The sequence below is a fragment of the Thermobia domestica genome, chromosome 14, assembly GCF_964235325.1.
Source record: "Thermobia domestica chromosome 14, izTheDome1.hap1.1, whole genome shotgun sequence".
NCBI lineage: Eukaryota > Metazoa > Arthropoda > Insecta > Zygentoma > Lepismatidae > Thermobia > Thermobia domestica.
In genome coordinates this window covers 192,156,827-192,169,241 of record NC_137467.1, presented here as the reverse complement: position 1 = coordinate 192,169,241, position 12,415 = coordinate 192,156,827, and the positions used below count along the sequence as shown (strand labels likewise).

The 12,415-nt window shown below is 36.3% G+C and overlaps 1 protein-coding gene across 1 annotated transcript in view; it reads right to left on the bottom strand.

Annotated features, from left to right (window-relative positions):
- Positions 1-985: 985 nt before the first annotated feature.
- Positions 986-12,415, bottom strand: part of LOC145670519 (ATP-binding cassette sub-family C member 4-like) — a 195,339-nt gene continuing 183,909 nt past the window's right edge. The window contains exons 24-26 of the mRNA XM_081739286.1: positions 10,823-10,952; positions 8,996-9,106; positions 986-3,149 (exon numbers count right to left, since the gene is read on the bottom strand). Of these exons, the coding sequence (XP_081595412.1) occupies positions 3,102-3,149; positions 8,996-9,106; positions 10,823-10,952 (289 nt within the window). The 3' untranslated portion in view covers positions 986-3,101. The remainder of the gene's footprint in view (positions 3,150-8,995; positions 9,107-10,822; positions 10,953-12,415) is intronic.

Genomic DNA, 12,415 nt, shown 5'->3' with positions numbered 1-12,415 from the left:
AGTTTAACACAGAGCTTATTATAAACTGTTCAGATTTATTCTTTCATACGGACCTCCAGCGTGCTTTAACACAGAGCTTATTATAAACTGTTCAGATTTATTCTTTCATACGGACCTCCAGCGTAGTTTAACACAGAGCTTATTATAAACTGTTCAGATTTATTCTTTCATACGGACCTCCAGCGTAGTTTAACACAGAGCTTATTATAAACTGTTCAGATTTATTCTTTCATACGGACCTCCAGCGTAGTTTAACACAAAGCTTATTATAAACTCTTCAGATTTATTCTTTCATACGGACCTCCAGCGTAGTTTAACACAGAGCTTATTATAAACTGTTCAGATTTATTCTTTCATACGGACCTCCAGCGTGCTTTAACACAGAGCTTATTATAAACTGTTCAGATTTATTCTTTCATACGGACCTCCAGCGTAGTTTAACACAGAGCTTATTATAAACTCTTCAGATTTATTCTTTCATACGGACCTCCAGCGTGCTTTAACACAGAGCTTATTATAAACTGTTCAGATTTATTCTTTCATACGGACCTCCAGCGTAGTTTAACACAGAGCTTATTATAAACTCTTCAGATTTATTCTTTCATACGGACCTCCAGCGTACTTTAACACAGAGCTTATTATAAACTCTTCAGATTTATTCTTTCATACGGACCTCCAGCGTACTTTAACACAGAGCTTATTATAAACTCTTCAGATTTATTCTTTCATACGGACCTCCAGCGTACTTTAACACAGAGCTTATTATAAACTCTTCAGATTTATTCTTTCATATAGTTTTCCAGTATAATGTCCATTTCATAGCTTTACTAGGAAACAAGATACCTAAAACGACTTGTCTCCTATATCGTCTACCACATCAAGTTTCCCAGTTCTACATTAAATTATTAAAGATTTAAAGAAAGTTTTTAATAAAAATGTTTTTAGAATTTAATAAAACAGGATTTTTAATCACAAGACATAAACAAAATTTTCACATATATTTATTTATTTTCTTAATGTGTACAACAATTTTGACAAATATATAAAAAATAAATGAATACAGCATTGGTAAAATATCATTACATAAATTAATAAATTCACAAATAAACACACATAATTTATTTATTTTTATTTTTTACAAAAACGTTTGATAAGTCAACTATTAATTACCAGATAAAAGATGGTATATACAACAAGTAAAATATGAATATCAGAGAATTGTAACATCAAGTTAGAAAATCATTCGAATTCTATCCTAAGTGTCTGCTAATTCTAAAAATAATACAAAATTATCCATTTTCTTTTGTTTGTTTATTCATAAGTGAAAGGAGATAACGAAATGCAACTTACCACAATCATAGATAATGTTATTCTACAACAGAAAATATGAACCTGAATAATTTTCACTGTTGTCTTCCATAGAAAGTACAGTGTTGCCAGAATAACATTTCCCCAAAAATCTAAATTAAGGCCTCGACTAGAGGAACGAACTCAATTGCATTTGATTACGTGTCATATTGTTTTGGAAACCTGTGAACTATTTTTTAAATAATAGTTGGCTTTAGTTTGTAATAAACAAAATAGTTTTAAAATACAGTTATTAAAATTAAACAATTATGTTATTTAATAAGTACCTCGCAGGATTCCAAGTCAATATGAAACGTAATCAAATGCAATTTAGTTCATTTCTCTAGTCGCTGTTTTAACTTAGATTTTGGGGGGAAATGTTATTATAGCAACACTTTAGTTTATATGGATAGAAACACTGAAAATTGTTCAGGATCATATTTTCTGTTGTAGAATAACATTATCTATGATTGTGGTAAGTTGCATTTCATTATCTCCTTTCACTTACGAACAACAAATAAAAGGAAAAAATGATAAATTTTGTATTATTTTTAGTATGTCAGTCTCTTTAGCAATTACAAGCATGACCTTATACGGAATTACAAAAGTTATAATAATTTTAGTACAAAAAATTTAGAAATAGGCGAAACAAGTTTCTATAAAAAACGGAAATCTGTTTATAGACAAACCGAAAAACCAACATTTGAGCTCTCTAAACCAAAGCAAACCAGTTTTTGATAGAAAACAGTGACCGACTTTTAAAGCAGGTTTGGAACAGAACTGGTTTTTGATAGGAAAGTGAACCGTTCTAAAGCTGAAACCGGTTTTAATAGAAAATTGAACCGCTATTAAAACCGAAACCGACTTTTGATAGAAAACCGAACCGTTTATAAAGTCGAAACTAGTTTCTAATAGAAAACTTAACCGGATTTAATGGGAAACCACAACCGAAAACGAAAAATAATTTTTGTGCCCATTGCTAGTAAAATGTAGGACCTAGTCACAATACCTACCATTAGTTTCCATAGCTTTTTTTTTTCTTCTGGAGAGTTTTGCTATATAGCAATTTTAAAATATTAAAGTTAATGTGACGTGATGTTACTTAAGAGCGTACTCATGAATGTAGAGGTATTCAGTTGTGGATAAAGTTAAAAATAATTGTGGCACAGTTACAGATTGTACGTACAGTATAATCATTTTTAATACTAATGCCATGATCGGATATTCTTTATGAGACGAGATAAGAGAACCTTATTTCTTGTCTCGTCTCTTCGGCAACACTATGTCTCATTTAGGGAAGCTAGGAAGAAAGGATATTCTATATTTTCCTTGAAACTTAAAAATATCTTATAGTCCAGAAGGTATAACGTCGTTGTCTTCCCGCGCCTGAACCTGCTCGTCACTGGGGGTGTGGTAAGACGGTAGCCAATCACCACCAACCGTCTACTGCGCTCAGCGAGCCACGAGTAACCAAGCTGGCCACTCCCCATAAACTTCACTATAACTTTTAGCGGGAAGCAAACGACGTTTCACCTTTCGTGCTATAACAATAATCCGTAATATACAATATATCCCTCTTAATATAGATTTCTCTGGTTACAATCCTAATTTTGCAACCTTCAACAGATATCAATGTAACTCGTCTTCATATTCTTGAATTTGTTTCTTCTTCCGACGACATATCAGAGAGCTAACTCTGATTAGATTAACTTCAGAGATATTTAAATATAATTCGGAGTATTAACATGCCATGATTAACTACCTTCTGAAATTCTTTTCGTCTGCCTTCGCTTTGTGTGAGCCTGAAAGAAGAAAACATAATGTTAATCATATATATATATATATATATATATATATATATATATATATATATATATATATATATATATATATACGTATGTAAAGTATTTGTACGTAGTAGATATTTAAAATTATCAATTGTTTGTCATCCTAATCAATATTTATCGTGTTTTCACTTTATATTCATTTTTATTATCGCAAAATAATTATTCCGTTCTAATTATCAGCAAACAATTAGAGTATTTGCACACGTCCCAGGCAATGCCGGATCCGGCACCGACAATGCCGGAACCGGAACCGGGGCTGCTTTGCACACGCAGCCGGCAAAACCGGAGCCGGATCCGGCAATGTCGGTGCCGGCGCTGCTTTGCACACACATCCCGGTAATGCCGGTGGCGAAAGGTAGTTTGAGTTTGAACGTGAAGGAGAGAACATGAGTCCGTTTTATACATTATATGAAAAGCTGCGTACATATGATTCGAATTTTTTTTATTAATTACTTTCGCATGTCTAAACAAACGTTCGATTTCTTAGTACAACGAATTAGTAATCATATTCAGCGCTGTTCTGATTTTTTTTTTTTTTTTTTGCAAGAGCCGTGTAATATTACAGACTGATTTGAATAAATGGAAGGGTCGTTCAATATCTGAGAAATAGCTCAATGCAAAGAACAAGGTTAATTGTATTACGTCAATCAAGTGACGTAGGAGCATTAACGTCTAAATCCCCAAATATCTTTTCTTTAGTACACAAAGGTATATTTGCTCTTTGTGTGTGTGGATGTGTGCGCACGAGGTATATGGCCTTCTTTTGGTTTCTCTCTCTTTTTTCACTTTTGTTGCCGTAATTTTAACATCTATTTAAATTTCTCAAAATTGAAACATGCTGAGATCAAGCTATTTGAAATAATAATAATAATAATAATAATAATAATAATAATAATAATAATAATAATAATAATAATAATAATAATAATAATAATAATAATAATCTCTACAAAGGCAACATTGCGGCTGCCTATTCACTCAGTATACAATCGTTCTATGGAACAAATACCACACAAGACAGAGTACATAGTTTTATTACGATCTATAAGGTAAAACAGAATGCAACCACAAGAATAGAAATTTTCTTGTTCTATTTGTGCATTTTCAGTTCTTTCTCTAGCTGTGTTGTAGTTTTTATTTACTTTAATTTTATTTACAACCTTTGTTATGCTTGAAAATGCCTACTTCTACGATTATGATGGATATTTATACCGTACATACTGGGTTGCATAATTAACAGGATAAGCACTGGACAACTATCCTAGATTCATAATTTCTTCGTATCTCCATTTTGTTCATTTCCGCCAAGTTGATTTTTTAAAAATTATGACTTCATATATGCTAAGACATATTCTCTATCAAAACGAACCCAACGACCCCTTTGTTTAAATCGTTTAAGTAAGTTTCAGCTGTAGAAGATAACAAATTAATATACATACATACATGTGTGAAACTCACTTTCCGCGTTGCCGTAGTTGGATAATTCAAACAAGATCCGAATTTCCCTTGCTGAGAATTTATGTAAATAGCAAGCCACTATATCTGTGGTACCTCACAGCCATTTTTATTATTTCATTCTTCATTATATATTCATATGATGTGAAAAAAAGAAAATAACAAAAAACCTGAAGTAAACAAAAAATCCAAATACAGGAAAGGAAACAAGAATACACAACGCCTTGCCACTCACTCACTGTAGCTAGATTGAAGAAACCTATCAACAAGCCGGCTCCGTCTTTGCCGGCTGCGTGTGCATCTACGCATAATAAAACATTGCCGCCGACAAAACCGGAGCCGGAGCTGGCACCGACATGTCGGCGGCTAGTCCGGCTGCATTTGCCGGAGCCGGGAGTTCCACCGGCTTTTTTGCCGGGTCGGAAAGCGTGTGCCAGCTACCATTTGATTACATTGCCGCCGACTCCATCGCCGGCATTGTCGGAACCGGATCCGGCATTGCCGGGGACGTGTGCAAACGCTGTTACGAGGGGGCAAAACTAACCGGAATCACTCTTGCGCATCCTATACTTGTAGTACTAGGTTGCACCGCTAGGCGCTAGGGAGGACCTCTTCTGAATCTGTATGCCAAGTGGCGTGAACCGACAACGACAAGTGTGGTTTCTCTGGCAGTTGTGTGTGTGTGTGTGTGCAGTGAACTCGTGACACGAAGAAATGCCAGAATCTCACGAACAACGTGCGGGTGTGAAGTTTTGTTTTTTACTTGGTAAGAACGCATCAAAACTGTTGTGATGATGCAAACAGATTACAAAGAACATGCTCTCAGTAAAAGCAAATACGAATGGTTTGTTCGGTTTAAAAGTGGGGAAATGGCCATTAAACATCAGTTCCGGTCTGTTCTTCTTCTTCTTTTTTTGACATCAAAGGGATCGTACACTCACAATTAATCCGTCAAACGCAAAATTGTCAACCAATAATTCTATTTGAATTTGTTCAAATGGCTGCCCAAAAGTGTGGAGGTAAACGTCCAACTTTGTGGAATTCCGGCGATTTTTTACTGAATCATAACAATCATCTCGCACACAGGACTCTCAGTGTTTGCCAGTTTTTGGCTTCAACGCAGACGACTATCTTTATTCACGCGTCCTATTCGCCAGATTTGACTCCCACGGAGTTCTTCCTGTTCCGTTGGATGAAAAGGGACTTGAAATGCAAGCGTTTTGACAATGACGACGAAGCCAAATGCGATGTAATGACGAGTTATTAGGCATCAAAGAGGCCGAATTTGCAAGATGCTTCCAACAATGGAATGAACGTTTGGACAAGCACATTAGTACTAATGGAGAGTACTTTGAGGGTGATTAAAGTTATATTTGAAAAATAATTGTGTTAAAAAGTAAAATCCATGCTTTTTATTAGAAAATTCCGGTTATTTTTAGCCTCTTCTCGCATGATGGTTATTTGATCTATTTTGCTTATTCAAATAATTAGGTTTCTGTAACTTTAATGCCCGTCTAACATCATTTTCCAAGCCGATGAATATATAAATATTTCAATAAATATGTATACACAGTATAACAATAAGAATAACTCTTTTACAGTAAAAATAGAAGTACAATAAGTAATCTCTGAGTTTAGCCACAAACTTTTGCCATCACTAGGTTCTACCAACCCTGATGAAATAAAATTTATCTAACGCTACACAGAGTTGAAAAGTATCTCAGCCATCGATTTTATTTCATAACGAAAGAAGTCTGAAGTCCACGATTCCAAAATGTCTTCCAAGATGTCTTTAGTAGTCATCAAAAAAGTTTTTACTTGACTGGAAGTGGTGCGTTCGGCAGTGACTGCCTTCGAGTGCACATCGTCTTCTCGTGGTAGTAGTGTGTGTGAAGGAAGTTAGTTCAAGTAAGATTTTTCTTCATACACCACACATTACACTTACATATCTCTGTATATTTACTCGTTCATATATCCACTTCTTCCTTTTTCATTCTACATTTCTAACTTTTCCGAACTGTTTTTTCCACGGTCCATTTGGGTATCTAGTCCTCTTTCACTGTCTGAACTCCTCTCCCGATTATGACCTTTTCCTGATTTTCACGTTTCTGTTTCCTGATTTATGTCTTTTACTTATAGACAATTTAGTATTCCCTTTCAAAAATCCTCGTTGTGAGGTACACATAAGACAAGTTTCATATTTGTAGCCTACATGAATTATGTCCGAGGCACCTATTTAATTGTTACTAGTGGTTTTGGAGAATAAGAAGCGATAAAATGGTGGAAGAAGTGGTAGTTGTTAAAGAGAGGTGGCATATTTTTAACCACGCTTGACTCTAGCCATAGCAGTTAAACACGCGATTCTGATTGATTGAAGTTATCCGTTTCTCTACACGTAGCTTACATATAGCAGAAATCAAACACCTGTTGCTGTCGGTCCTCGTGGCCGAGCGTCCTAGTGTAACGGGATAGTAACGGCAATCGCTTTTGGAGTGGGTTCAAGAAGCTCCGTAGGGCTCGTTTTGTCCCACTTTTACCCCCATGATAATACAACGCGACATTACGTCACACTCGGGTTGGGGTGGTCCAACTTCGTATCTCATCTATTCCCTTGAGACCAACTAAGGGTAGCGCATAAAAAATGTGGCTCATGTTCTTACGAAATGTAACCCAAACGTAATTATATTTTTATCAACACACAAAGTGACAACTTCTATTACTATAATCACAATACATGCGTAGAAGGTTTGGACAATCGCAAACTGAAACCAATCAGAAACGTGTATTTAGTTCCTATGGCTAGAGTCAAGCGTGAACAAAGATATATAGAGGGACGTCTGGGTTATACGGTGGTCAGGAAGGATTTCACACTAAAGTTCAAGGAAGTGTGCACCGCTTTTCAGCACATAATTATGAGCACACATTTTTGTGCAATACACTATGTCTGTTGACAACGATTTTTTGTGTGTGAACAAGTTTGCGAAGGATTTCATAGTGTTCAGCACTGCAACAATTCGCAATGCTAGTTTTGCCTTGACGAAGAAAGATATGATAGATCGCCACCACCATCATTACCAACATTAACATTATCTGCGGGTGGAAAAGTGGTTTAGGATACCACTGTCCTGTAACCAAAAACGTAACCACTGTTCTGACCATTTCCGATTGCCGAAAAAGTGATAATTCGGTGCAGAAACCTTCCCAGTCCATTCACGGGGCTCGGATCTGTAGACCTAGACTCAGAGAACTGCACGACTCCAGACAGATTCCACTTTAACTGCAATCCTTGTTGGTTAGTATCAACTCATGCAGCACTCACAAGAGAAATTAGTTTAACTTTTATTTTTATAGTTATTTTATACTTCACTTTCATTAATTCGTACATGACCTTTAGTCGAGGGGGTAGTACAGGAATTTAATTTTATTTACAGAATCGATTGAGAAATTTCAATTCAAGAAACAGGTTGAGTAATGTTAGCAACATTGGATTCTTTGTGATGAACACAGCAAGAAAAGTAAAATTTTTCAGCGTTTACCAAATGCATGAATATACAAGGGCAACTTTTTCTTGTAATATTTGTATTTAATATCAGTATTTCTTCCTTCGAAGTAAAATAAACTGGAGACTTCAAAGCCGGAAATGATTTTCCGACGGGGCAGGGGAATGAAAAGCCAATTTTACTGCCATAATCGATGTAACTTCCCTGTTGTTGAACTCTAAAGATGATGTGGAACTGATAATGCGATCCACGTTTAATTCTTGTGCAACATGAACATTTGCTCAACACTCTCCCGAGGGTCTACTTTCACAGTGTTTCTGAGGAACTAATCAAAGGTTGTTGTTCAGTGTCACCGGGACTTGTTTTTCAATGTTGTGTCACTGGTGGCACATTTCACAAGCTAACGGTGTATGGTGCGTTCATTTGTCACTCGTTGCTCAAATGCATAGTTAATGTTCACACCTAATTGGGCAAAATGTTCCAGTTTAACCGGTTAGAAGAACATGACTAGGAATTGTGTGTTCTCTATCGTTCAGTTTGACCCACGATCTTCAACAACAACACACCACCTCCTGTCAGACTGGAAATCCCTGTCTATTCTTAGGAACATAAAGTTTATGATGTTAGACATTTCAATCGTACCACCCCTTCAAAAAATCGAATTCTTATTCCAAATAGTAATTACAGAAAGACATAGATCCTACAGAAGACTTGAATCCTACCACCAATTGCTGCAGATGAACAAATGCTCTATAATGGCATCTACAATTTATTTCTAGAAAATATAATAAGTAATTAATATATGCAGAGTCAGTAAGTAACGGCTATAATTAATACTAGTCTTACCTGAGTAGCTAATTGACTTAATATACTGGATATTTCATCTCCTGTTTGACTCACTAGTCTTCGAAAATACCCATTGGACCTCTGCAGTAAGGCAAATGGTTCATCGAATTCCTAAATAAAAAATAATTATCCATTACTGTATGCAACAAATAAAGTAACGATATGATTCAAAGTTATATTTCACAATTAAATTCGACATTAAATATATCCTTAAGGCTACCAGACTCCCCGATTTAGTCGGACAGACATTTGTTTCTGGTTCTAGTCCGATTGCTTTTTCAACTAAAGTCGGAACGCGAAAACGTCCCTATTGCCAAAAGAAAGAAAGAAAAAAAAACCTATCAGAGCAGACTTTTCCAGATTTGTTTTAATATCGCATACTAATAATGGTTAGATATTTAAATCTAAAAGTAATAATGAAATAATAAACTAAAATAATTATCGGAATGTTGCTAAGAGACAAACGTCGCACAGGAGCTTGGTTTCAACAGAACACTGATCTGCCGGAACGAACTTCTAGTGAGTGCTGGTCCACTTTAACCCTTGTTCTTGTAGCGCGAGTTTCAAGCCAACATACGCTGCCGATAGTTGACATTGCTAGTGTCAACAGTGTCAGCGTCAGTAGACATGTGTTCTTAACTTCCTATCATTCAGTTGCAAAGTTTCAGAAAAAACTGTCCAGATTATACGCTCAGAAAAATATGGTGGCTTAGCGCTCAGCTCTGGTGTGTGGGGTCCTTGGTTCCATCCCCAGCTAAGTAAATTTGGAGTATGCAACATCGTGTCCGTGGGTTTTCTCGGGTACTCCAATTTCTTCCCACATTATGAATCTACCAATTATTCCATAATCACTCACTTGTCTTAATCATCTTCTCCTTTAGCCTAAGGAGCACAAATAGTGGGACGTCAAAATGATATAAAACGAAAACAATTGCTAATGTTCGTTTTATTTTACCTGGTTCGTATCATTTAGTTAATCAAACCTCATTTTTTTTTAAACAGGAAACGTTTATTTTCCATCTCCAATTCAGCTTTCCTTCTTAAGTACACCGATCACATAGTTAAGTATCTGTATAAACAAGTAAGTCATAATTGTTAACTATTTCTTTCTTTTCTTCTTCTTTTCTTGGGAAAGTGCATACATTAAAGCACTTTCTGCCCAGATATATATGATGTTATCGTTGTACATGTTTTAAAAAATACGTTATTAATTAAACATTCATTAAAGATTTAAATAAGATAAACAATATAAATGTTTCTTTGATTCAAATGCTCTTATAGAGCTCTTTCGTGGCTAAGCGTTTAGCGTACACGCTTTTGGCGTGGGAGACGCGGGTTCGATTCCCGGTGGGAGCTCATGTGGTTCGGATTCCACGTTAATCAGTAGGTCCACGTCTGATATAGCCTCGCTGCTGAACGGGACGCTAAAACTAAATCAACTCAACTCAACTCAAATGCTCTTATAGATGTGTACACAGAACTTTTAAAATGAAATCTGTTATTTTTTAAAAAAGAAATAAAAGCCTATATTAGATAAAAGGAAATACGTAGAAACTAAAATATTTTTCTCTTCATACAATTCGTCCCACTTTCGATGATTTGACCATTAAACTACACTTCAAACATTCCAATAAATCATAATTTCAGCTATAACTGTAAAATCAATTGACTAGGAAATGGTATAAACACTGTCCCTCAGAATTATCGATCTTAGGCCTATATACATTAAGTTGATTAGTTTATCCTTCGGTTCTGTATCCACTAGCTAAGCTTCAGGGGCAAACACCAAATAAAATAGGAATTTAGAAGCTTAAAGTAATAACTTACCACAACAGATCCATTCTCCATGACTAAGACTCTATCACAGGTCATAACAGTATGTAGTCGATGCGCTATTGTGATCACTGTGCAACCATTGAATTCTGCTTCAAGTGCTGTCTGAACTATATTTTCTGTTCTGGTAATATGTAAAACAAGAAAATTTGTTGTACACACACTTATATTCTAAGAATATATCATTATCGCTAACAGATAACATAATTGTTGTAACGTTTCGTCATCGTAACAGTCTCTTCCTCAAGCTGTTTATCTCCTCAACCTTGTAAATCTAGGGATGGATCTTACCCTATATACTGTAGTATCCCGCAAATGGTTCTATTTATAAACACCAACCTGTGTTTCTAATTGTAAACTATACATGTGTTTTACTACCAGCTACTACACCAAGCAGACGACAGGAATCATCGTCACCACTGATCATGTGATGGAAGAAGAACACCAGCGCTACTGTTACCTAGGAGGAGCTATAAAATCCCATGATTCATTATAACCGACATAATTTTCGGCTGATCAATACCCTTCTCATAGCTTGCTCTGGACCTCTGAGAGAACCTAACCTAACCCAAGTCTTCTAGCTTACCTGGAACTCTAAGGCCTCCTGACCATTTAGCTTGCTGTGGACGTCTGTTGCGAACTTAACCCATCTCTTAGCTTGCTGTGATACTCTGAGAGATTCCTAACCACATACCAGATAGCTTGCTGTGGAGCTTTGTTGTGTTCCTTTCCACCTAGCTTGCTGTGGAGCTTTACGAGACTCCAATCTTCGGTTGCTGTGGAACACTGAGAATCCTAACTCACCTCATTCAGCTTTCCTGGACCTTTGTGAGAATTCTTCCCTTGACTGTTTAGGCTTTGGGATACCTTACTTACCCTAATTACTTACAAGGAAGGGTCACGCAGTGGCTCCACTGAGATCCGAACGAGACAATTGTGTTTGCATTTGATATGTTATAACTGGACGAATCCCAAAGTTATACGTGCCACCGGGCGGAAATATCGTGAGTTACAACATATTTTGTAATATAACATCTACAAAGCTGGCAGAATAGTTCGAACCGAGTCATTTGTTCGGAAACCGTTGGGTAAATGGAAAACTCAGACAATACGTATCCCATCATTTTCAAGGACACACTTTTTCGGATAGAAAAATTTGCCCCAGGATCCTCGCAGGGTCCCAGACGGGGTCCAACTCATTTTTCTTTTAAATGGCAAGGGGGCTTAAGTGGCACATCGTTTGAAAGCTGTTGTAAAATGAAAGAAAATGCAGCAAGTCTCGACTCTCTACGACAACCCTGTGCAAAATGGCGACGGGTCAAAGTGTAAACAAAAATAATTGAAAAGTCCATGATCACCCCTATAAAGCGGAAACGGTAAGACACATATGAAAATAGGAAAGGGAGTGTGGCATTATTTTTAAAGTACAACAATTTAAGTTAAAGCGTCTTGTCCCAGGATGCCCACAGGGTTTCAGGTGGGGTCCAATTAAAAAGTTTCAAATGGCAAGAGAGGTTAAGAAGCTCATCGTTTGCAAGATCTTATTAAATGAAAGTAGATGGAGCAAGACTTGACTTTCTACGACAA